The sequence below is a fragment of the Cyprinodon variegatus genome, unplaced genomic scaffold (assembly GCF_000732505.1).
Source record: "Cyprinodon variegatus isolate N-32 unplaced genomic scaffold, C_variegatus-1.0 Scaffold261, whole genome shotgun sequence".
Lineage (NCBI taxonomy): Eukaryota > Metazoa > Chordata > Actinopteri > Cyprinodontiformes > Cyprinodontidae > Cyprinodon > Cyprinodon variegatus.
This window is the reverse complement of record NW_015150714.1, coordinates 389,512-416,296: the sequence shown is the minus strand read 5'-3', so window position 1 is coordinate 416,296 and position 26,785 is coordinate 389,512. Positions and strand designations below refer to the sequence as shown.

Genomic DNA, 26,785 nt, shown 5'->3' with positions numbered 1-26,785 from the left:
TTTTCTACTCACCCCCATGGAGTACCTTTTTGATATCTCAAATGCATCTGGAGATCTGGGAGGCTTCTTGCTGTCTGCTGACATTCAAATAATGGAGGTCTATGGTGACCGAGACAGAAAGGTCCATAAAAGTCCACAAAAAACGTGTCAATATTCCTCCATACTGCTCGTCCAATGTATTCCAAGTGTCCTGAGTGGGTAGCGTCCATAATTTACTCGAAATGAAGTCATTTAGAATGTTTTTAGAGCATAAACAGTAGTGTATAGGATTTCCTAAAAGCTCGTTCACGAGTCTACGGAAACCGCGGCAGACCAAACCAGATGAAAGTGCGCATTCAGCTCGGCAAAGAACTCATGCTCTTCCTCAACACTGTAGTCCTCAGACATTTTTCTTTCATTGTTTCTTTCTTTGCACAGGTAAACAGCACATTTCTTTTTCTACGCTTGCATTATCGGCAGAGCAGACGCTGAATGCGCACTTTCATCTAAAAATGCGCACCTCTCTAAAAGATGGAGGGTCAGCCTCAGTCGGCCAAAATTGGCTGTGACACCATTCTGGAGAGGGGTGTCAGCTGTGTTGCTGCCATCAACATCTTTGTTTATAGATGTTGGAGCTTGGCCTGTTTTTCAGTGCAGTCCTGTTTCTCTTAATGTGACTGTCTGTGCTCTCTTTTGTCCTCTGACATGGGTGCTGGCTCAGAGCTCGTTTGCCTGGCTGTGTTTCCTGGACGGGCCGCCTGAGGAGCTGGTTAACAGTTGCCTCTTGTATGTCTGCTTCTTTCTCTATGTCTGCTTCTGCTTGAGCTCCAATCGGCCTCGGCAGATGGCCGCTCACACTGAGCCTGGTTCTGCTGGAGGTTTTCTCTATTAAAAGGGAGTTTTCCTCTCCACTGTTGCTACAAGCATGCTTGGTGTGAGGCATTGCTGTACTGTAGAGTCTATGAGTCGATGCATTAAACTGGTTTAACTTAGATTGAAAACTTTGAATCAATTTGACTGTTTGATCTGGTTGAATTGTTTCTCTAAATTGCCTTGAGATGACATGTTGTGAATTGGCGCCATATAAATAAACAGAATTGAATTGGAAATTGGAGCATGAGCCATGACTTGTGTAGCTGGTAACGAAAGGCTCTGGAACACCCAAAGCTCTCCAGACCTGACCTTGTTGGTCAAAGACCAAGGTGATGGTGTGATGGAATCTGTAGGATATCAATGATCTGCTGTAATCGACAAGAAAGCAGGAAGCCCACATTTTAAGGTAATTAGATTTTCAAGTTGAAAGGCAGGTTAGTTTCCACTAAATAACCAGAAGAAACATGTATGATTGAAAAACTTTCACAGCACTATGACTGTTTAGTCTCATGCCTTATCAGGCTGTAATGCATAGTATTACCAGCTCTCTGCTGACTGGATCTTAAATTTCCCAGAAGTGCATCATCCTACAAGTATGGAGCCATTTATGTAGGGGTTTGTACGGCTAGACTGCAGTAGTGTTTAGGCATCGAAACAGTCTAAAGTCTCTGCTTAGAACAGAACATGCCCCCCACTACTCTGTACTATTCTGCCTTTTTTCCCCCCACCCAACTACAATCCCCCCCATTTTTCCATACACCTACATGTTGATTCACTGGCTCATCATAGAGACAATCCTACAGTCACAGCACTGTTGGCATCTACATCGATGAACACAGAGAATCCCAAAAGTGAGGCCAGGCATGCGCTGCATGTGCCAGCTATATCCGGTCTCAAAATAGATTAGAGATGTTCCTCCGGCAATCGGAAACGAAGACAGGAGCGGTTGGGGGAATCATCCGCTCCTACACAGGCGCTTTGTTTTTTTTTTTATAAGCCAGGCTAAATTTCAGTGTCACTTATGTCGATATGAAAAAAAAAAACAATAACTTCTAAAGGGGGCCATTAGGAGAAATGGTTACATGTCAAATGTTTTTGACTGCCTATTTTTATTTGTATATTTTGTAAGATTAAGATGAACAGACTAGTTTATTTTAGAGGACACCTATACTGTCCTGATTTCAGCTTGTTTTAAATGGCTAAAACAGGAATTGTAAATATATTTTTGGTTAATATAACAGATAACTATGTAATTAGATTTGCTGTTGGCTTGATTGGCTGTTTATATTCATTCTTGTTTAGACTTAGAATAAGACAACCTTTATTGTCATTTTTTTTATACACTCTGTGTATACAAAATAGTTCTACTAAATTTTGTTTAGTACAGCTTTTCAGACAGAAGGCCACTCAAGCAGGCAATCATCAGAGCACCTTGTTGGAGGATTTTCTTTCTAGACAAACTGTGTTCCTTCAACAATACCTGGAAGTGTTTTCCGCACTCCTACAATGACTTCCAGGAAAGAATCCTGCATGTTTTTATTGCAGTGTGATCGAAAAGATCACTCTGACTTAACGTTTGTAAGGAGGCTTGTTTTTCCTTTGACAGTAAGTGCTGTAGATCATAGATGAATCTACAAAGTTTATTTTTATTTCATATGGAGGAACATTATGCTTAGACTTCTGCACTGCAGTACTGAAGGTTCTCCAGATTACTAGATAGATTTCTTCATAGATTGTGTTGTCCCATTGTTTTTGGGACATATTGATTGCATTTCATAAAATATTTTTGTTTTTATGTTCTATGATAACAAGTTTCCCACTTAAAACACTTGATATTGTGGTTACAGATTGTATTGGCCAATAGCACAAAGGGATGTTTGTTTTTCTATAATAGTTTACTGATGTATTAGATTGCATTATCTTCACACTATGCTTGCTAAAGAGGTCTTCAGGCTGTTGCTTGATGTCGTATTGCAGTAGAAGCTATAGGTCACGCTGGAAGAGGGATTCAGAGCAGAGGAGTAAGGAAACTATATTTCTACATAAACCTGCTGTGTAATTTTTACCAATTTGAGATTTTCTAATATTGTGCAGCTCTATTAATGTATTTTCTATATGGTTTTATATTCATTTTTAGCCATCCATATTGATATTTTTTTAACAAAGATGTTATCTGATCTGAATTGCTTGGGAGATGTACGAGTATCTCCTTAAGAAGTAAATAAGAAGACGGATGAACAGCCTCACAATGAAATTAAAATTGTAATTTAACAGCATTCTTATATTTAAAATACAGGAATATTTTTTTTTTTCTTTTGAAGATTGTAATTAATTCTTTTTTGATCGAGATGCTTTTTCCTCATTTGTTTTCCATCATGATTATAACCCTTGAGTTTCATCTTGGCACCATGTAAGGTTTAAGAGACTTAAGAGACACAAATTAATTCCAATTGATTGGATGTAGCATCCAATGTTGGTACTGATATTTAAACTGAGACGTCCAGTGGTACTAATTTAATATTAAGATTTATATTATTAACTTTTTTCTTTTTTTTCTTTTTTTATACTAAAGATGATGATCCAGAGTGGAGATTTTAAACAGGCCACCTAATATTTTATATTTGTGACCAGCACAACTTGCACCATTAAAAAGCCTTTCTCTAATTTTAGATCTTTACCCTTTTAAAGATTTAAAACAATTGCAACCTTTTTGGATTAATGATATTATATAATAGATGAGGCGTTTTGTTAAACCTTCCTGTTATCAGGTAAAAGTCTTACTCTCTCTCTTCGTTTCTGCCTGATTGATCTGCAAAAGTTGCAGAAATTGTTTAACTCCTTGCAGCTCCCTCTGATGTCCTTTTAGTATCTTCACTAAATCCAATAGTTCTTACTTTAGTTACATCATCCACGCTGAACAGTGTTGTTTATCTGGATATTTACATCAGTAGACCTTTTCTTTTGATGGAATACTTATTTTTTCTTCCTAAAAGGAGTGCTGCCATGTTTATAATGAATCACCGTCTATAAAACCTTTTGTCTAGATCTCCCTCAGCTTCTAAATGTGATGCTGCTGACTGCTAAATTCTCTAAATCCTTTCACGCTCTCATGTTGATGAGCTGCAGTATAAGCAGAGCTCGTTGTAACTCACGGTCTGCTCACATCCTGAGATCTTTGAACGGAGCCGAGCAGCCGACATCTTGACCGCGTGTTTGTTGTAGCACAGATAAAACACACAGAGTCACATCCCGAGCTTCTTATTATCAATGAACTGGAGCCGAAACACAATCTGAACGACTGCTGTTTCTTTGTGGTGATGAACTGGATCAGTGTGATGTGTGACACCTGATGAAACCAACAAACTAAAGCCTTCTGCTTCTACATGAGAATCAAAACCCTTACTAGCATGCAGCGTCCACATTTCTGCTGTTGGTTTCCAAACTATTTCTTTCCACTTTAGGAGAATCAATCAGCTGGTTTTAAAGAACATACATGGAATTTAGCAGTTACTTAGTTGAAAGTGATTCACAATGCAAAGCAGTTGTTTTAAAAACTATAAATGTGAAACTAGAATCATGCATATATACGGAGCAGCTGCTAGACTTTAACCTCCATTGCAGCAACAGACTTTTGGGGGCTGATGCTGTGATGAATAATATATTAAAAATATTTTTTACTAAATATAAGACTAACAATTATTCTTACTATTTTTATTATAGTATTTTAGAATTATATAGAATTCCAATTTGATGATATATTTTCTATTCTGATGCATGTAGCAAAGCGACAGACATGTTGTTCTGCTCTTTAAAGAGTAATACAGGTATAATCCTTGCTGGTTTAGTCATACTGTCAGTTCTAGAAGTCATTAAATCGCTTGCTTGTTTACTGTAGTTTAAAATATGCCTTAAAGTAAGATGTGATGAGCTGTCGTTTTCCACATCATGACTGTTCACATTGTTTGTCGCTTCAAATGTTTCCGAACAGCCAGATTGTTTTATTGCAATAAGAGAAAGGTGGTGTTGGACTTTTAGCCTGCTGACTGGCAGTGTGCAGTATATCGTATATTGTATAAAGAAGAGGTGCTCCAGAAATTATTTTTAGTTTTGAACATGGATTTTATTAACCCGGCCATGATTGGATTATAATGATGATCTGAAATTAAATGCTGCTTTTCTTTGTTATAGATTTTTTTTTTATTTTAGAAGAAATGTTTGAGGCATCTATGGAGCATCTCATTTCCTAGTATTACATTACAACGTCTAGGTCCACAAAATGTTACAGATCTTAAGTTAATGAATACATTCATTTGTGTTTTAGTCTTTTAATTAGAATTAAAATTTAGATCTTGAAACGGATTTTGATTGAATGTGTTTTTTTTTTTTTTTTTTTTGCTCTGTCTCTAACAGAAAATTTCAATACCACGCTCAGAAACTTCCAGTGAGCAGCAAACGTTTACTTTCGACCTATCGAATGTGGGCAGAGATAACCCCCAGGGCAGCTTCGACTGCATCCAGCAGTACATCACCAGGTGAAAATCTAAAGCAGTCTCTCTTCTTCAGTTGCAATGACGGTTTGAGGTATACTGGAAAAGTTTTTTTTTAAATTAACGTAGGACTTTCTTCATGGCTTCCTAAATTGATATGATTCCATATCTGCAGACATTTATGCATCCTTAATCAAAAAATAAATAGCGTCATGAAGAAAAGAGGCAATAAGAATCTTGTAATCTTGTCTTAGATTTCTGACCTGATTTCTTCTAAAAGTATTTTTAACATGTGCGTCAGGCAGAGTTCATTGAGGACTCCTGGATTCTAATCAGGCTTAGATTGCAGTCTGATACCCAAATGACTGAGCTCAGCTTTTACAGACTGGGTCTGCACCATCTCATTTTCTGCCAAAGTGGAGTAAGAATGAGAGAGAGTCGGTAAAGGATCACATTTGATGCATCACTTGTCTGCTCTCAGTGGAACAGTAGTTAGTTGCAAGACATTGGAAAAAATTCACCCAGTCTCTAGGTACATTCAGTGGAAAAAATGGTTTCTACAAAATGTAAATGTGAGAATACTGAGGTATATAAAAATTGCTGCTTTGACTTCCATCTTTTTCCTATCTGTGTTTTCCTCAGTCCCTGCTCTTTGTTTTGGCAGTGAAGGGAGCATTCAGCTGGATTGTCTGGGCAGCATCCAGGACAAGATCACAGTGAGAGCGACCGACGACTCCTACCAGAAGGCTAGAGAAAACATGGCCCAGGTTGAGGAGGAGACTCGCAGTAGGAGCGCTATCGTCATTAAGCCAGGGGGAAGATATGTAGGTGAGGAGGCTTCATATTGACCCAAACATGCTGTCAGTCATTGTATAATTAGCTTCTTTTAGCCTTGTGCTCAATAAGACTGCTCTATAATAACGTGGCCTCTAGTTTTAGCACCTCAACACTATAAATATGTCACACTACAAGACTCACCCTGAAAGCATCCCATTATTAAGTAGCTTTGCTGGGATGGGGATTCGGTTTATTCTGGATCTGACAGGTTGTTTGGATCAAATACCAGATGACTAAAAGTCAGTATTCCTCATTGTCAAGAAGGAATTTATTTAGTATGAGATTATTTCCCAAATGGCGCTCAGTGTTTTTCCATTATGATGATTCCAACATTTAAACAGAGCCGATGCCAGACCCAGATCTTTACTAGCTCTTCTAAAAATAGAGATGGGTTTTCTAGACCCAGAAAGCAGCTTGGTGCCACATTGTCATTAAAATGTCTGTTCTGCTGAAGAATTTATCATCTAGTATTTAAAGTTTTTGAGGAGGATCAGATTGCAGACAGAACGTTTGGCTACACATATCATGCTTTTTTTTTTTTTATCTTTACCCACATTTTCAATAAATGGGTTCCAGTTGCTAAACTAGTGTTAGCTTTTGGTTAACAGAAAGACTTTTCCCTGGAATTGTTATCTGCTTTCAAAAATAAAACCACCATATATATATATATATATATATATATATATATATATATAATATCCGCGCCCCACTCATGTAATAAAGTAGGTCAATGTGCTCTTCAACTTCTTTGGCTTATTTTGTTATGAAATGTTCAAGAGCGGGCTTATTTTTGATAACTTTAAGGAATTAAAGTGATTATAATAAGGCAGGAATACTTGGAGGGTTGATCTAGTTTTTTTATGAGCCAGATATTTAGTTTAGTGGTCAAACTTTAACTGGATGAAACATTAATAGTGACTTCATAATAAAATCTTTGAAACAGAAGCTTTATATTTATATCTCAGTTTATTCACACTGGTTTAATTTGAAAATGTTTATTACTCTGCGCCAGTAAAGAAGGTACTGATGGAAAGTATTGGGAGTAACTGTTGCATAATAGCACAGTTAGAAAGGTAATCTAATTATTTTTCATATATTGCTACATTACTTGCAATCTAATCAATCTAATGCTGCCTGTTGCTTTAACTCAGTCAAACAAAGAGATTTTTCAAAACCTCACTCTCTCTCTCTTTCTGGAAAGAGATGTTTGCTTCAGGAAGGAGCAGGGAGCTGAGATACGCATGCATGACTCCGATTGGCTGAGGAGCTGCAATGCAGGTGGCTGTTCATCATGTCTTTAACACAGACGGAGAGAAGAGACGATGGTGCAGAGCCACTGATTTAATGTCGGCGTTCCTAAAGAAAAGGCCTCACTGAAGTCAAAAGCTAAATGTTTCTGGGATTTAGTCATTATGTGCACGAACAAAAGAAGCAGCTGTATTCTAAAGAAGCTCCTCACATCATCTCAGCACTGCTTGAAGCTAAGGCTCTAAAACATCTGCCCAGATGTTGATCCTTACTTCCTGTTTTATTCTCTTTTTCTATTACAAAGTATTTTTTGTTTTTGTAAATTGCTTTAAGAGTTATTCTTTCTATTTTAAAGCCATTTGAAGGCTATCAACGTGCAAAAATGTAAAGTTTTTAAAAATCTAATGTCCTTGGTTGTTTTTGTTTTTTTTATCATAAGCAAAACTTATATTAGGACTGACTGTAGCTAGCTTTGGAAAAAATTTGCATTTTTTCTCGGAGAATAAAGATCCATGCCATAACTCAGATTTCCAAAAGTCAACTGATAAGTTTAGCAGTTTATCATGCAGGTTAAAAGCTGAACAATGTTAAATGGAGCAACTTCATAGGTCAGTCTTCCTACTAAAAGTGTAGCTCTCTGATGCAGTTTCCTTACAATAAATGTCACTACTTTATATTCATGTGACCTGGTAGAACCTGATGTCAGTTGGAACATTCAGTGCAAATTGAGCTAAATATAGTCTGGTTTCTGTGTCTCTAATTTATCGGTGCATCACTACTGTGTGGACCTTCTTTTACTTATAACTATAAAGAAGTGTACTTATCCAAGAAGTAAAACTGAAAAGATGAAAGCTTAATTACCAAAGTATAAATATACTTAAGTGTCTTTTAAATCTTTGAATGTATTTCTGTTTTCTTTAGGTAAGAAAGTCCAGATCCGGAAACCAGCGCCTGGTCTTTCAGATGTGGCTCCCTCACGGAGGACATCTCGGCCTGTCCTCATCTCTAGCAGTACGCAAAAAAAATGCACAACTCAGCACCGGCCTCTCCGTGAGCGCCTCATACACCTGCTGGCCCTGAAACCTTACAAAAAGCCTGAGTTGATTTTAAGGTTGCAGAAGGACGGCCTTTCACAGCTGGACAAAGAATCCCTGGACAGCCACCTGCAACAGGTGAGTCATTCACATGTGAAGCAAACATCTACAACATTTGTCCTTTTTCCACTCTCGCTTAAATGTCAGCTTTCACCCCCCAGATTAAGTGGTGATCAGAGTGGTAACATATTTTTGTTCGTAGGTCGCCAATCTAAATGGGAAAGAAAATACCTTCACATTGAAGGATTTCATGTATAAGGAAGTCCAGAAAGATTGGCCGGGGTACACCGAGGGAGACCAGCAGCTTCTCAAGAGAATTTTGTTCAGGTATGTCTACATGGATTTTATTAGGTTTTATAAATAAATACTATTTTTTCCTTCTTGTCTTTGTTTTTTTAACCCCTATTTAGTCTGGTAAATGCAGCTGTCTCCATTTAATCTGACAGTTTGTTGTTGCCTATGTTTACTGTTTAAGTAATCATCATCTCATCAAGCCTTTTCTGAAACTGGAGATGATGAAATAAGCTATAAGATGATGTATGACTTATTTTGAAATGGCATTGGACCAATATTTGTATCATTTTATACTCAAAGCTGTAGTATCTGTATCGGAAATGAGAAAATAGTTTTATGACGCCCCTAATAGTCCTTGATTAACAGTGTTGGGAGCGCTAACACAGCTGTAAACTGTGGCTGTCACAGATGGACAGTTTCACAAAGGCCACACATGCAACTGGACTACGTCATTCAAATGGATTTCTTTTTCTATCATTCCCAGTGCATCCAAGGAATATACAGGCCTACTTTTCCTTTTATAAACAAAAAGTGCAAATCTGCACATTCTCTCTCTGTCTTCTTTTTTTTTTTTTTTGCACTTTGATCTCGGTTTGAGTTCATCAGCTGACTAACAACCAGAGCCTCCTACCCAATTTGTCCTCCCCCGCCTTAGTTCCTCTAGAGTTTTGGAACTCATGCAGAAAGTCACGCAGGAGCAGCAGAGCAACATGACTGGAACGCACATGATGCAACAGTGTTCCAGCACATGCTGATCTGTGTGTGAGGTGGCATCTGTCCAAGGTTCAGCCATATCTGTCTGCCTCTAGTCCCCTTGCCTTCCTGCCTGTGGGAGTGTCCTCTTGGCAGACACGCCAAGCCGCACACCCTTATTTAACCATGCCGATGCAGGGACGGGGCTATCTTAGAGCTCCACTACTGATTTGTCATCAGCTGTGGCTGTGCAACTGCAAAATGCTTCTGAACTTTGCAACCAAAATATTCTCTATTTCTGCAGTCTTACAATCCAGAGAAAGCAAGCTGTGCAGCTTTAATGCTGCAAACCAGTGTGCATAAAAAAAGGATTGAGGTTTCTTTTTTATCTGGAGACCTCATTTAATCTTCTCGCAGAAGATCAGTTTGTGTGACTCGGTCAGCTTCATATCAGCACAGCTCCTTGGCTGCTTCCACCTAACAGTTTGCTCTCATGCAATATGAGCCTCTTTTTATACCTGGAGCTGTAATGTTTCCTTCTGGCTAAATAAAGGCAAAAGTGCTCCTGTTCCAAAGCAGGTGTGACTGGTGCAGTCATGCAAACTGTGTGGGGGTGGTCAGGAATAAAGCCTTTCAGGAACAAACAAAACCAGTGCCTCACTTCCTCTAAACAAGCATGTAGCTAGTGTTTTCCTAATCCCGCTGGCCAAATGGCATCCGTCCTCAAAGTGAGCTGCAGCACCATATTCTCTCGCTCTCACTTTCTTTCTGCCACTGCAGACTGTCAGGCCGCTGTCTCACTAGAATCCAACAAGCTGCCATAGCTGAAAAAAACCTATAAAATAAACACTCAGCTTTGTCTGAGATCAGAAGATAATAAACACTTTTTTTTTTTTTAACTAAATGGGGTTAAACTAATAGAAATATGTGATTTTAATTACTGAAGATTAGCATAATCTGCTTGTGATTAGAAATGCTTCTGTCAACTTCTTCCTCCTTCACAGTTGTCATAGCTACCCACTCAGCTTCTCACAGCAACTAACTTGTCTCTGAAGTCCGCTTCCATATAATTTTCTTGTCATCAAAAAGATGGAAGCTGAGGAGTTTTGGAGTTATGGTTGGACACCTTTTGCTGCATTTGCAATAGACTTTTTAGGGCATATCTCTAACAGATAGAATAGCATGAAGGATTGTTTTGGCCATTTTATATATTTCTATTATTTGCTAAATAGATCAAATGTAATTAACAAAGATGCTCAGTTGTATTTTTATGTGTACTCTCACTGGGCTGTTTTAACCCATTATTAAATTTTAATTTAAAACCATTGTATAGTTGCTCTGGATGTGTGTTTAGTGATTCAGTTCTGCTGGAATGTGAACTACTGCATTCTTGAGAATTGTCCTACCTCCAACTGGTTTTCCATCAATTTTATCATGTATTTTGTTCCATCTACTGCTGCAACTAATGATTATTTTGCAAACCAGTTAATCTGTTGATTGTTTTTTTTTTTTTTTTTCAATTAATCGATTATTTATCAGATAGCCAAAGTAACCAAATAGCTAAACTTTTCCATTTGAGTTCTGGATAGAACATATTAACAGACGAAAAATATTTTTATCTTTAATGCCAAATGTTTAAATATCTTCTTACGATTTTGGTTTAATAACTGTTCTGTCAGCTAAAGGCATGTTTTAAAGTCTCGATCCTCCTTTTAACCATTAATCGATTACTAAGTTTATTATTTCAGTAACGGATTAATTATCATTAACCCGATTGCTTCAGCTCTAGTTCTATGTCACACCTTTGCTAAACCAAAGGATCCCCTTATAGGGATGATGCTCCTGTGTTTCATATGGGACGGGAGTTTGCATTTTGTTTTCTGTTGGACATTTTGCATTATCCTTTTAATCCATTTTAACAGCAGAGCTGTTGATTTCTGCTTCTCCTCTAATTTTTTTGTAAGGACCCCAAATATATTTATACTAAAATGAGATTAGGGTACACACAAGTTAACTATTTACTAGTTAGGTGACATTTGAATACAGATGCTTGCATTGCATTTAGTTATGGGGTTGAGGGTAAAGGGGTTTTAATACAAAATAATAATGTCCCCTTCTGTGTTCTTTATAGCAAAACAAAATGAAAACCATGTATAAAGTCTCCTTATCTTCACTATTAAGTGCAGTTTTGCTGCAAAATATTGAACTAGAATAAAATGAGGTGTGGATACGGTGACATACTGTAATGCCGAGAACCTTAAAGTGGATAAATATCTTCAGATGGTGCTAGTTTTTTTTTTTTTTATCTATTGCTGTTTCATAATTTATTTTATTATTATTTAATTGCATCTCCGCATATATCCCCCCTCCCATGAATTCCCACAGAAAACAGGCCCAAAGCAGTTCTGCCCCTGTACCAGAGAGTCCTCCCAAAGAGCTGGGATCCACTTCTCCATCTCAGGTGAGTCCATCTTCCCTTGTCCTCCTGTGGTCGCATTTCTTTGAATATCACATCCTTAAAATTTTTTTTCTCTTGAATGCATTTTTTATTTTGTTTAATCAGTTACTGATTTCTAAATGCTTCTGTTTGGCTTGGATTACTAAACAAACGTCCAGCAGGATTATTTACATTTTCATTAGACGGGAAAATGAAACTGGCTCAGTTTTTAATGGCTCCTTCCCTTCAGGTTGTTTTCTCTTCAGAACACGACTGTTGCCCCATTCTTTCCGGACCCTCCCTCAGCAAACATAACATTAACAAGAACACACAGACAAACACAAAAAGACAGCAGTACTGAAGACTTAATTTATAAAAGTTTCTTTCTAACAAGCCACATAAAGCTTTGTAAGCTTGGGTTCATGTGGTTTAAATCAGGAAGTTCTTCAATATACTTTTCATGCTCAGTGGACAAGTACAGTAGCTTTCATACCTACGCCATCCTGTTTGCCACCTTTTACACCCTTGAAGTGCTAAATATTGAACAGAAGTCAGCAGAATAATTCTTCCTTTGTTTTTCTACCATTGCGTTATTTTTATTATTGATGTGGCTTTTTAATAGGTTTACCAATTTTGGGGAACCGTGGTTTGGTTGGTTCAGATGTTTCTTTTTTCCCCACAGCAATATTATTATTAAGGAGGATTCTAATTATGATGTTAATTCTTTTAAGTCACTTATCAGTTTTGTATTAGTCTTTCATTGTCTAATGGTGAAATAATCCATCTTTACAGTTTTAGACCACCTTTCACCAGTGTCCAAAGCCTTTCTGTAATATCATTTTACCTGCAACAATCATGTGTCGTCTTTTCCTCGCTGCTGAAATCACTTTTTTTTTATTTGATAGAAACGACCTGCTGCTGACTTCATTGACCCTCTTGTCAACAAAAAGCCCAGAATATCACACCTTGCCAACAAGGCTGCAACAGTCCAAGTGAACGGCAAGCTCAGCTCTTCCTGCAGCAAAGGAGATTCTGTGGGAGCGCCGTTGTCTACATCCGAAGGCGGCGTAACATCCGGCTCACAGCCACTCCCGATGCTGGACATCCCTCGTCCTTTCGAGGCTTTATCAGACGTCAGCAATGACTCCAGCAACAACGGGCGGGACTGCGACTCTCAGGAAGCGGCGCTGTCCGAGCGGCTCAGTCAGCCGCCGTCGCTTCCGTCTATGCCGACGGTGGCCTTCGCTCCGAGCATCGGCACATCCTCCTCCGGGCACACGGTGCTGGAAGGCCCACGGGACAGTAGCCCTATGGCAATTAATAACAAAACCAAAAAGAAGTCAAAAAAGCATAAAGACAAGGAGAAAAGCAAGGGGAAAGGGAGGGAGAAGGAGAAAAAGGTCTGTCCGGAGCCTTTGTCTGAGCCTAAAGCAGCCTGTGAAATGAGCCTGAAGAACTCCAAGAACAACAGTATTGCATTAAAAAGCACAGGTAACACCAAAAACCTCACACATGTTGGTTCAAATCATCAGATTAGGGTCCTTCTCAATAAAATACTACTTTATGTGGACAGGCATGTCAGTCATTGCAGTGAGTAGGTGATGAATTATGTGACCTGTGAGCTTCTCAATGACTAAAGTGAGACCCCTGCTGTTCAAAATAATGTCCAAATGTTCACTTCTCTAGTGAGTCCATGTATGAAGGTCACTCTCAACTAGTCAGAGTATCAAGTGCTTATTTCAGTTTATTTTGATGATTATGGGTTACAGCTGAAGGGAGAAACAAAAAGCTGACAGACTTTCTCGGTCACAAAGTAGGCTGCTGACTGCAGTGTTTGTCCAGCTGATGGCCACCAACTCCAAGGCCCATTGCTAAAGAAGCCTGATATTCAGATTTTGAAAAATTGAGTGGATGGAAATATGTGGTTAAATAAAAGTGCACATAAATACTCACAGATTTGAGAGGAGTGTGAGATGAATTTCATTTTGGCGTCAACTGTGGCTGTAGTGTGCGCTTTAGGAGCAGGCGCTTACAGAGATGCACAGGAAGGAGATGGGCTACAACTTTTCCATCCTTTGAGTTGAGCTTTTCCTGCACCAGAAACATCTGACGTGTCCTACCTGGTGCTTAGGGAGAAAAGACGCTTCAGGTGAAAGCACATTTTGGATTCTAAGGTTGAAGCTTCTAGAACGAGTTGAGAGGTGCAGAATCCAAGTCTCTGTAGGGTCAGTGTAAAGTTTCCACAGTCAAATGATTTGGGTGCGATGCTTTCTGTAGATGTAGATTCAATGGGTTTTTATCAGTTTTAAAGTTGGAGCAAGCATCTTCCAAGAAACTATGGTATCATTGTGCTTGATAGGCCAGGAAACTGCCATGACCTACATTCCATAGAGATTGTATTATCAACAGGACAATGGGATGCCAGAGCAACTTGGTTGTAAAACTGTTAGAAATATATCACACATATAATCAATCCATGGCTTTTTTTTTTATAGGTTTTCTGTAGATTTGTTTGAAAACTACAGATGACGGCATTTTTAACAAGTTGTAATGCTTGTGCCCTTGTTTCAGATCTGAATGGGATGTGCAAAGCTACCAGTATTCCTTCATCATCACCTGAAGTTGCAGATTATTTATTGTGAGTATCAAATAATTTCTCTATGCTGGTACCAGATAAGGAATCTGAATTTCCCAGTCAGGAATTCTTGTCCACAGTCCCAGTTGAAGTAATTTAAATACGGATCTCTGGCAGTCCAATACCTCAAAAGATGTCTTTGATCACATTATTAACCTAGCTGCCGTTTACTGCCCGCCAAAAAAAAAAAAGAATAAATGAATAAAAAGAAAAAGAAGGTTTGCATTTGCAACAGATTCAGCGTCATGTCTGCTAGGAAGTTTGTTGGTTGTGGCCGTTGGCGTGAACGCAGGGAGGATTTATCACATTCACCTTCTCGCTTGCCGTATGTTGCGGATGCATTCTGGATGAGTACTCACGGTTTCCTTCTGTGAACCCGCTTTTATACCAATACACTGCTAATACGCCATTATACGGTAGCTGTAATTTAGAAACTCATTCAGCTGTCGTTTTATGTTGCACTTCATAAAATGTAACCTTTACACTTTTGAAAAACAACCAGATTCTTTACCAGACTGACGGCTCTTACCTAGATACCAAAATTGCTGTTGGGCAGAAAACTTTCATTTATAGAATTAAAATAAACTTTTTTATGAATTAATGCCTTCACTTTATAAAAAAAGTTTCCCACAAAAGTTGTGAAAATAGCAGATCTAGTTCAACACATTATATTGGTTAATATAGCAGACCAACAAAATACAAATGTTTTTAGACATACAAGGTTTCCATCCAAAGCAAGCACTTCTTGATCCACCATTAATTATGCATTACACACAGACCAATCAATCTTCATTACTCCAAAAGAGCAAAGAAGAAAAACTTTCTTCTTTCTACTTTGGCAATCTTGTTTTTATGTCTAAGGATTTGCCCCTTGGTTACTACTGCTCAGGGTCAAAGTAGATTTAAATTCAAAGGGGTCTGATCTGAAAAAATACACAGAGAACCTACATAATTGCCCTATAATGTCATGGCAATCCAGACCTAAATTTCAAGAATATGTGAACAAAAATGTTGAAATATTTAAGTAGATAGAAACAAGAACTATGAGAGAGAAATATTCAAAGATCTATGTACCTTTTCCTATGGGTCTTTATCAAAAAATAAAAAATACGGTAATTAAATATTTGCTTTGTATACAATTTGGAGATGCCTTTTGGTGGAAATTAAAAAAGCTTTTGCATCACCTCTTGTGAGCTGGAAGAAATAAATTCCTGATAGTTAGACAAATGGATTTCTTACGCTTGGCAGAGGATGATCAGCCCCATATAGTTTATTAAGTAGCGAGAGCAGGAAGAGCCGTACTGCTGAGAGCGAACCATCGCTGTGGAGCACAAGACTCTGAGCTAAGCCTGCAAAGATGCATTTCTGCTCAAGCACAGTTGGAAGAGCAGAGTTTGTCAGAGTTAAGCGCGCAGTATCGGACGATTCTGGCTTACCTTCATCCCTGTTGCTGCTGCCATGGTCCATCTCGGTGGCATGACCAAACAGGACACGGTAGCACAGCTGATACTGCTTAGTAGATTACAGCACAAGAATGCATTTTAAACATCTGACAGGCCAGCGCTAACATCTTTATTTAGTCTCGTCCCATATACGAAAACTCACACCCATTACTCGTCATGTTTTCATCATCAAAGATCCATGTTTAGCTTGTCAGTTTTCGTTATTGTCATGAAAAAATAGGAAGCATCAACGAAATAATTTCGTCATCGTTGACGAAAACAACACTGCTCTCAAGTTATATAGACTAGTTTTTAATGTAATAGTTTTGAACAAGATTGGTTCCTCCTTTATGGGCAGAAACAAACATTTTAGAACTTCTTTTTTTAACAGCAAACCTGCTTGCATTACTTAAATTTTGTCTTTTTTTCTTTAGATTACAGTTGCATGCCTTGCTGAGGGTCCCGCAGACATAAAATCATAAAATCCAATATCTAATATCAGGAGTTATAATGAGGACTGTTACACTATTCATTTAGAAATGCATTCACTGGACCCTTATTTAATTGGATTGGTGGATCCCTAAGGAGAGCAGCGGTTGGCCATAGTGCTGATAACGTGCGACAAGTGCAACATAAATCTCCTGCAGGAGTTACTCTAGCTAACAATTGTGTGAAATGAATCCAGTGCTTTTTTTTCCTACTTTGATGAAGCAATTAACAAAAACCATTAAACGATGCGGGAGTTTCTTGGCTAATATTTTTTGTCATTTTCAATCTTAGGAAATACACGGTGATCAACTCCCCGGAGCAGCGACAGAAGTATAAAAATGATTTCAACGCTGAGTATAGTGAGTACCGGGGTCTGCATGCTCGAATAGAGGGCATCACCCGGCAGTTCACTGTGCTCGACAACGAGCTGAAACAGCTTCAACATGGCACAGACAAGTACAAGGTACATGAAATATGAAAAATACAAAACTGACTTTATGACTGAAAAACAATAAAAGCATGGTTTCTGCAAGGCACAGAAATGTCATTTTAGTAGGTTTCCTATCAGGTCAGTAAAAGTCTCAGACAATTACATAAAATCGACTCTCAGTTTGTATGTACCATTCATATATAGCCATTTTCACCAAGCTTTCTTATACGACTGAGTTGGTTCAATTTGTTTTATGTTTTGTTTTTTTTTCCCTCTTATTGAGGACTTCAGCTGTTGTATTGATAAATGAACTGCACGCATATATTAAGATGTATCAGAATATGGCCGTGATTGGTAACCAGTAGGTCACACGCTGAAAATTATGGCTTTTTTTCCCCTCTAAGACCTTCCGTAGAATCAGTCTGCTGGAGATCTTGACATTTTAACAGTAAGACATGTAAATACGTTGATAATCTTAGTACTATGCACATCACTGAATAATTAATATAGAAGCGTATATCACATTTTAAGATGCTAATTTGTGAACAAAGGTCCAAAAACACATGTAAATACTTTAATTTAAACAAGGTACATTTTTACTACAACATACTTTTGTTATTGTTTTTCTTAGTTGTGATATTCTTTACATATGTAGATATGCATCTAACGTCATTCGTTGCTAGTGGGGCAATATTTTATCATTTTTATTTGTCAGTCACCCCACAGAAGCCATTTGTTAAAGGGCTTGGTTTGATATGATATTTTAGATTGAATTAATTAGATTAGACATTTTAGCAGGTATTTTTCCAATAAAACACAGATATTTCAGCTTTCAGTGTTAACTGGTATCGATATTGACCCAATACAATAATAGCACTAATCTTAAATACTTTTATTAGTTATTTTGTAGTGCCGAATGTTAAAAAAGGCTTAATCAAGTGATACTAATGGAAATCAACATTAGGTACCAGAACACCTAAACCTTTTACTATTAACCAGTGGGCTACATAAAATTTAAGCAGCTGTGGATGGAAGTGGAGAATTTTGCCAGCAAACTGATACCAGAGATTTTAAGTTGCATTACAAACATACATTTTTGACTGATGTCGGACCGATTTAGGATTTCCCTACAAGTTGGCATTGTAATGCTTAAACCAGCTTTGATTGGATGCGGCCTGGCGTCATAAATGTAGATCATGATGTAAAACAATACTGTTCCACATTTTACTGACCTCTTTCTTTCTGTTGGAGGAAAGCGTTACAGCTATAAACACCTTCATTAGTTGGAAAGCATAATGGAGCCCATTCAAAACCAACACTGATCAAAAACGACCCGTCCTTCAACCCAGGGGTTGCTTTCTCTGTGTATAAGTAATTATGAAGCATTCTGTTTGTATAACTAATTAAGAAACATAAAAGTGTAACTCATTAAAATACTCAACTGACAGCTACTTTAACACCCTAGTAGACATTTTGGATCTGCTAGGAACCGAAACAGAAAGAGATGCGGTAGATCCCAAAGTCAGGAATTAAATCCCAGAAGGTTGTTTTAAAAACTAACAGCAGTATCTGTGATGGCTCTCATATCCTCTTATCTTTGACAGGCTCTGTTATGTGCTATCCCATGATGCACTGATGCATTTTAAGCCATAACTGTCGGCGATGCATGTTGCAATTTCTCTTGTTTTACATTTAGAATAGTTATTTCTATCTTGTTTGGTTTAAGCTCCACAGGTTTAAACTTTGACATGTAAACATAATATCCAGAACAATGGCCATCTTATTGGGTCAAGAACGCTCAACATTTTCAGTCCATGAACCAACAGCATCGCTTTTGTGAATTATTGTTCTTTAGAAGGAAAAAAGGTATCAGTCCAAATCGCATTTAGAAAGGCCAGACCTGTAAGAACATTGGAATGTTGGCGCTGCCATAAAAAGAAAACTTTATTTGTGCATTTCTACCCATGATGAAGGAGTAAAACATGAGTTCTGTCTAATGCAGTTTATGTCCACACATTTAGCTGGACCTGCAGACCCAAAACAAGGTTTAACTCCCTAAATAAACAACTTCAATCAAGTAAAAGAGGAAAAACTGTTGTTATCCGCAGCCAGTGGCTTGATTTATAGAAATCTATAAACGCAGCACTAATGGAAAGCATAGAATAGGCCAGCTTTGGGTTAAATATAATTTACAGAAACTTGCAAAAACCTTGTATGAATTAAGATAATGCTAGGGTGATTTTTAGGTGGGGGTTAAACATAAATACATGTATAATTTTTTTTTTATCTTTGTTTTTCCTAACAGTCGATCCACAATCAAATACTTCAAGAGTATCATAAAATCAAAAAGGTAGGCATTTGTTTTGAATTTCAGTGAAAAGAGCAAAGTAAGCAGATAATCAGGTCCTCACTCTGTGCTTCTTTCTCCACAGACTAATCCAAACTATAGCCAAGAGAAGAACCGCTGTGAATATCTACACCACAAGCTGGCTCATATAAAGAAACTTATCGCGGAGTACGATCATCAGCAACTTTAAACCTAGAGTCTGTTTTCCTGCTCTGCCTGGAAACCTGGCAGATGAAAGGACGGCTCTGGATTCCTCTTCCACTAACATGAATTACATGAAGGGACAAATCTGGTTCATTGAGGCTTGGTGGGACACATGATCAGTTTATTTTACATTTGTTTGGGGGCGTTTTTGCCGTTTATTTTCTTTCCTTTAATAATCTGGTTAGGATCTATGAGTGTAGATAAAGTCGATCCAGATAGATGGCTTCTCAGCAGCCTTCCCTGCCTTCAGAAAGTCTGAGAGTTCATCCGGAGATATTCCAAAAAAATCTGCATCACATGCTTTTGAAACTGGATTAAATCAACCTCTAAGATGAAATTAGCATTTTCTACACCAAATGCATCTAATTTGTGTTTGAATATTTAAAAAGTGAACAGCTCATGAGTTTTCTCCACATAATATGCTTGCAAAGTTTAATCTTTTAAGTTATTTATTTTTTTTGTCATTTATGTCGGGGTGCAATTTTTTACACTCCTTTTGAAGAAACGAATCAATACTAATGCTGTCTATTACTTTGTGTCCTCACTTCATGAATGTCTACCAGTATTTTATAATTCAGAAGCTGCCTTTCCCTTCTAATTGTCAGTGTTGGCAATAACATCCTGTCTCTTTGTAGAGATGCAGAAATTAGTATTTGAATCATAAAGAGATGCACCGAGTCAAACACTGATTTCTCGTGTTTGGCTTTGCTAAAATCAAGGCGATGTCTTAACGGAGCAGTAGACGTTCTCAGTCACTGTTGGAATGTAGGTTTTAATTTTAAAGCGGCGCCCTCCCTGTCCGGTCGATCTGCGGCGCTCCCTTACAGCAGTGTTTCCTACGAGGCCATGTGTTTGCTCCTAATTGGTACTCTTTCATGCTTTTGTAGCAAAGAATTCACAGTTGGATTGAAAGAAGTAATTTTTTTGATCAAATCTCATATCTTTTAAATTTACATGATCATCTTTTGTGTTAAAAGTTGTTTACTGTATGTAAAAAGAGAAAAAGATACACATATATATATTTTTTTTGCCTGCTGTTTGACCCTCTTTCTGGTCCGAATCAGATGACTGTTAAGAAGAAGCCATTGTTGTTTATGCTCCCAGTCCTTCATGTAGAAGGAGCGGAGTGGTTTGCCTTTTCAAAACGTGATGTCAATGAACGGTTCCTTCAAATGTCTCGCCTGAACACGCTCCCTCCTCCGCAGGCAGCAGGGGCGACCCAGCTCTAGTCGCTGAATGCATTTCTTATCTCCATCTTTTTATGTGAATAATACAAATCAGCACTTTCTCTCCTGATCTTGCTGTTACTGGGGTGAGGGGATTTCTTCGAAAGTCACTTTTTTCTGAATGCATGCTTATTGAATGTTACAACGAGCAGCCTTTTATCTTTACTTTGGGAGGGGGGGGCTTGCCCTAGGATATTAGAATCTAAGCTAAGGCATTGTCTGGCTGGATTGGCGTGTAATCAGTTAGTCAAGGTATACCAAAGTGCTTATCAGGCAAGATGGCACACATAAAAACGCTTCACCAAATGTTGGTAAAGAATGATGTTGCAGTATTTACCTTCTGTTACCATTTCTTCACTCTGTGACTCATCGCTCAGCACAGAAGCTTCAGTATTTTCTAAAGAGGATGTCAGAAAAAAACTCACTTTGATTCTGATTTCTAGTAACACTACATCTATAAAAAAACTTGGATTTGATGACATCTGGATTAGAGACGTTAACAGTCAACACCACGATCGGGAAGCGCGCCCGTTACACAAGGAATGCCTTTGTCCTCATCGTTGCCGATTGGTTTGTAGCGCATCTGTGTCACGTTTTTTTGAATCCAAGGTGAGAATCGATCAGGGGAATACGTTTAGAGCCAGCATAGTGCAAACGGTCAGTGAAGACACGACAGCACAGTGCCATTTGTATGAGCTGATAGTGCCAAAATGACCTGTTGTATAGTTTTCTCTTGTTTGATTATATACATGCTGCTTTGAAAGCAAGCAGGGCTTTGAAGATTAGTCATGAAATGTCAGCGCTAAAATCCAAAGTATGCTTCTTTTTTTTTTTATTTGAAAACCACAAGGGACTGGGACTTAAAATGATTTTTGTTTCAATAAAACTCTTTAAAAACTATCATGTGGGAAACTCAGAATCAGTTGTGGTTTCTTTCAGAGGTAATACCTTAATAAGGTCCCTTTGATGGGTTTGGAAATATGATCCATGGTATCTTGCAAAAACTGTTCATTCCTTTTTCATTATTTTACAAACACTGACTTTAAAGGGAAACTTTTGGTTTTGTGACTCAGAGGACCTTCAACATGTTTGCGTTTCCCCTACATCTCCTATAGCTAAACCACACTTCCATAAATGTCCATTTATGTATTGCCTGTCCAGTAGTTATCCTGTTGATACATTCTCCTACCCTAGCTATGACTCTCCTGGTTACTTACCAATCAGTCCTCTCATTGCTTTGCCAGCTGGTTTAGACAATACTCCTGAGAAAAAGCATCTCTCTTAAATAAAAAAAAGCTCTTGTTTTTCTACTCCAAAAATTACAAGAAAGTATTTCAAGCTTTTCTAATCAAAGCTTCAAGTAATTGGTTAAAATTGTGACGAGACACCTGTTACAGCTCCCTGCCTGTAGATGGCAGCAGGTTCACATTGTAAATCTCTTCACATTTTTGTTTTTCCATGCAAGATTACATTAAGATTTAAAAAATACTTGATCTCCCACACTGGATGTTAAGTAGTAGGATGTGACACACTAATGACCAAACCATAAGGGATTGTTTGAGGGTATCAGAGTTTTAAAATCTTATTGGTGTACATGAATGTTTTGTATCTTATCAGCAACACAGTCTATAAATGTGTTTAAAAAAGAAAAAAAAGAAAAACTGGAGCAGAAGATGCAATGCAGAGGAAAACCCTTGCTGCAATCCGACACAGATCCCAGAAATCTTCATAGCAACCTGTGATCCAATGAGCTTAGCTGGTGCCTGAGCCTTGCTATGCTGGCTCCCATCCCAATGTTGGCCTCAAAGCAACTCGGGGAGCTGAAGGGGGCCTGGTCAGTGAGTTCAGCGTGGCAGGCTGCCATCTCCTTCTCCTTAACATACAGAGCCATGTATACTGACATGTTTACACACACAGGAGAGCTGCCCTCCCTTTCTGTGTTTCCAAAATTTTTGGTTGTCAGATTGAATTTATTTTAGTCTGAATTTCTGAGCCAAATAGAAATGGATCAGCCTGTAAATACAGGCTTGTTTTAATTATTAAAAGCTACTGTGCATTATGCTTTAATACGTTTGAAAGCATTTGTAAAAGTTCACGCCTGCACATGTGACTGCAGTTAGAAGGGTAATGCACAGGAACATCATTGTGAAATTTCTCAGCTCTGAGACGCGGGCAAAGCCAAATGTCCTTTTTACAAAAGGACCTAATACAGCATGGCAAATTGATTTTTCTTCTTTCACTTTTATAAAGGAGGCAGAGGCAGCGCTTCTCCCAGCTTTTAACAGAATGTGGTGCATTGAGTTTTACTGTGAATTCATCTCTATCTGCATCAGAGATTTAAAATCTAAGATTTCTTTGCATTTGTCCATAAATTGGAAACAATAGCCACTCATTTTCTAACCTTTCTTTTATTGTTGTTAACCAGTGAGGCTTTCACTGCTATGAATCCTGTCAGGATATTTGGAGAGCACTTTATATCCATGATTTTAAGCAACATTTTACATCCAACTTTTGTGCAGAAGCCACTTTATCGTTTAATTTGCACTTATGCTGACATTTTTCCTAATCAATTTGCAATGGGTGAAGCATATTTGTCATGGATGGTTGATATGAACTATAATCTGAGATCACTTCTCAGCTGCAGATGACCAAACCCACAACACAATACTGTCTCTGTTTTAGAGGAAGGTTCTTTGAAAAAAAAAAAAAGTTTGGCTTATTTCTCCCCCATCTCTCTAATCCTCACTCATATTCTCTCCTTCAAATCTAGTTTCTTTGCTTCAAAAATGTGAAAAGAGAAGGAAAACATTGTTTGATGAATAAATTCAGATTAAACCCATTTTATTGTGGATGGTTTACAGTTGTGCAGAGAGCTTTTAATAAATTATTACATCCCAAAGCGTTTTGTTGTTTTTTCAATCAAACAATTTGTTTCATAGATGCATGTGTCATTTTTCTGCAAATGCAGGTGGTGCTTATTACAAACTGCAGCTGTACAGGGCTGGTAATACTTTCATTTTGATCGATCTGCAAAATTGAGCTGCCTGTGTGGAGAGCTGCATCTTATTTAATCCGTATTGGCTCAGTTGATTATTGCAAAAGCACAATGTTTTGCTGCTAAATCAAGTAGAAACACAGACTCATATTCACTTAAATACTATTATTGTATCTGACTTATTTTGTAAAAATAGTTTGTTTTAGAAATCTTGGACTGATGGAAAACTAATGAAATGCTGAAAATCAGCAGAACTGACTTAGTTAATAGTTCCTTTCTGTAACCTTAAATCGTGCTTATTGATCCACTCTGCTTGTGGTTGTTTATTTTTACCAAAGGTCCTTTGTGTGCACATACCGAACTGATTTGGGTTAAAGTGCTCACTCTGAATTTCCGTTCAGAACAAAAAGCCAAAATAAAGAGAGATCAAAAGATGGTTTAAGCTATTTTTCAAAAGTTGAGAGACAATTTCTTGTTACATAGTCTCTTCCAGTCTCTTTCTCATAACATGATTAACTTCACAAAGAGTAATAAAGGTTTAAAAAAAACATGATTTACTTTTATCAGGCATGTTTCAGGAAGGGGGGCTTTTTTGTCCCCTAGAATTAACTGTAGACAACCTTTTTATCCATCCGACTAGATGCATTGCTACCATCCATGGTGGCTCCTATCTGTGGAGGGGGCCACTGTGATCTAAACTCCGGCCACTGCAACAGCTGAGTCTGCAATTACATAAAAGATTGTGTAAACAGAGCAAGATGGCACACATCTCTGATTTGTTTGTGTGAAAATGTTTAGGTAGAACTCATTTCAAATAACTGGGCTAATTCAGACAGTGTTTAGGAAGATTTTTTTATAGCCGTTAAGCCCTGAAACTCGATTAGAACCAGATGAAGTTTGTAATAATCCACCGATCTTTAATAAATAAAGTATCCAAGATGTGGAAGAGGAACAGTAAACAAAGAAGCAAGCAGCAGCTGCATCTGCAACAGCTGAGTGCCTGATCCCTTCAAAGTTAAAATGAGTGGATTAAGAAAACTGTTTTAATCTGTATCTTGGAACATAAAACCTAAAGAAAACTCTAGCTTTACTGGTTGAAATTACTTTAGAAGGCTTTTAAAACGTAATTTACTATCCATCTTCCTATAGTAAGACACTTTGGTATTGAGCAAAAGTTGCTGGCTGCAGTAACAGACAATAAAAAATGCAGGAGGAATAAAAACTGGGAGGTGGTTGGACTGAAGTACTGGGAAAGAGATGCTTAGCATCCACCCAGTGCAAAGCTCTAACTTGAGCTCAGGATTTACTCAGAAACTTACACCTCTAATGGTAGACTTCTTCTGTACCCATGCCTGATATGTTCCTGCAGTTAAAATAAATTATGGTCCTGAAAATGAGCCCGATTCAAGAAAAGATTGTGGAAATGAACCTATACATGTATTTTATAGGATAGATAGAATATTACATGCTTAGCCTGCATTTTACCTTTAATAAGGGGGAATATCTGATAAGCTAAGCATGTGTTATTCAAAGGATGCCTGATGAAGAAGCCACACAGACCAGGTCTAAGTTTACAACCACTAACAGGTCATGAAAAAACTTATTTCTTTTTTATAGCCTCTGTTTGGTGGATGGGATGTGTTAGGGACATAGTCAACCTTTCCTCTGGAGGCTGGAAAAATAGGCAACAACAATATGAGTGAGTCTTACAAAGGTCATAATGGCTGTACAGCTGGATGAGAGACACTCCATATCTGCAGTTCTTTTTGGGGTTTTTTGTTGTTTGTTTTTCAGCCTTGGAGAAGTTGTCACTATCTAAAATTGTCCAAAGGAATAAACACAAGAAAAATCTGTGTCTTGGTTCTAATTGATGAGTGTGCTACTGCTTTAAGCTGCAACAGCTCAAAAGGGTGAAGTCAATGCTTTTCCTAAGAAAAATGTGTCACACTATACAGTAGATGTCAATTTAGTTCGGTACGGGACTCCATATCTACTGACCAGTAATAAAAACTTATTTCCTTGATAGCTTTGGACTCTCTCATCCCTGAATAATTTTAGAATCTGATACCTATTCATCAGCTGGAGGATCATGGTGATTAATGTTTCTTTGTTCAGAATGATTCATGATGTGGGATGTCAGGTCAAAAGCTCTAAAGCTCTAAAGTCAATGACTACCTCTAGAATTTATTTTTTTTAAAAAGGCAATTTTGAAAGAAATTTTAAAAACTAAATCTTGGTATGGAATATTGTATGATTTCTTTATTTTATTACAAATTTTCCCTTTTGCTGTGAACAAAAAACATTTTCATATATTTGTTTGCATACACTCATGCAACTGGCTTAACTTGGACAACTTTTCAACAACTGACAAATAATCAGCTGTAGCTGCCCATATTGATTTGAAAATATAATAAATATGACTGTTAGATTGTATTTTGAATCTGTCTATATGATTGGATTAAAATGAATGAGAAATATATTGGATATTGGGAATGGCATTAGTAGTACACAGGGGTTAGGTGATTCATTTAGATTTTTTAAATCTTATATACACTAATTGCACACATTTTCATAAATATATATATATATATATATATATATATATATATATATATATATATATATATATATATATATATGAGCTTGAGCTATCTCTATAGTTATGTTGCTATACGCTTAGACTTCTGGAGGACATAGGGACCCCTATTTCATCATTTTGCTTCATTCTATCTCTATTCTTCCGCTATTAGTTTAACTCTAGCGTTCTGCTCTCTATGCCTTTTCTCATAGTAGCTTGGCCTCTTCTGTTCCTGTTTGGCTGTGATACCACCCTGGAGAGAAATATCAGCTCAGCTGTGCTGCTGCCATCAACATCTTTGTTTATAGATGTTAGAGATCGGAAAACTTAGAAAACTTTGAAACAATCTGACTGTAAGATCTGCTGAACTATAAAGTGCCTTGAGTGACATGTGTTTTGAATTGCCGCTATGTAAATAAACTGAATTGAATATATAAAGAAAAAAAACAGTTTTCTCACCCCTCGTGGGGTGGTATGTGTCATCCTCAAGCTCGGGT

At 37.7% G+C, this 26,785-nt stretch overlaps 1 protein-coding gene across 1 annotated transcript in view; it reads left to right on the top strand.

The window, feature by feature from the left end:
* Positions 1 to 21,950, top strand: part of ell (elongation factor RNA polymerase II) — a 44,007-nt gene extending 22,057 nt beyond the window's left edge. The window contains exons 3-12 of the mRNA XM_015382675.1: positions 5,263 to 5,384; positions 6,004 to 6,167; positions 8,346 to 8,596; positions 8,721 to 8,845; positions 11,891 to 11,966; positions 12,848 to 13,433; positions 14,514 to 14,580; positions 16,800 to 16,971; positions 19,244 to 19,288; positions 19,371 to 21,950. Coding sequence (XP_015238161.1) covers positions 5,263 to 5,384; positions 6,004 to 6,167; positions 8,346 to 8,596; positions 8,721 to 8,845; positions 11,891 to 11,966; positions 12,848 to 13,433; positions 14,514 to 14,580; positions 16,800 to 16,971; positions 19,244 to 19,288; positions 19,371 to 19,475 — 1,713 coding nt within the window. The 3' untranslated portion in view covers positions 19,476 to 21,950. The remainder of the gene's footprint in view (positions 1 to 5,262; positions 5,385 to 6,003; positions 6,168 to 8,345; positions 8,597 to 8,720; positions 8,846 to 11,890; positions 11,967 to 12,847; positions 13,434 to 14,513; positions 14,581 to 16,799; positions 16,972 to 19,243; positions 19,289 to 19,370) is intronic.
* Positions 21,951 to 26,785: the final 4,835 nt, after the last annotated feature.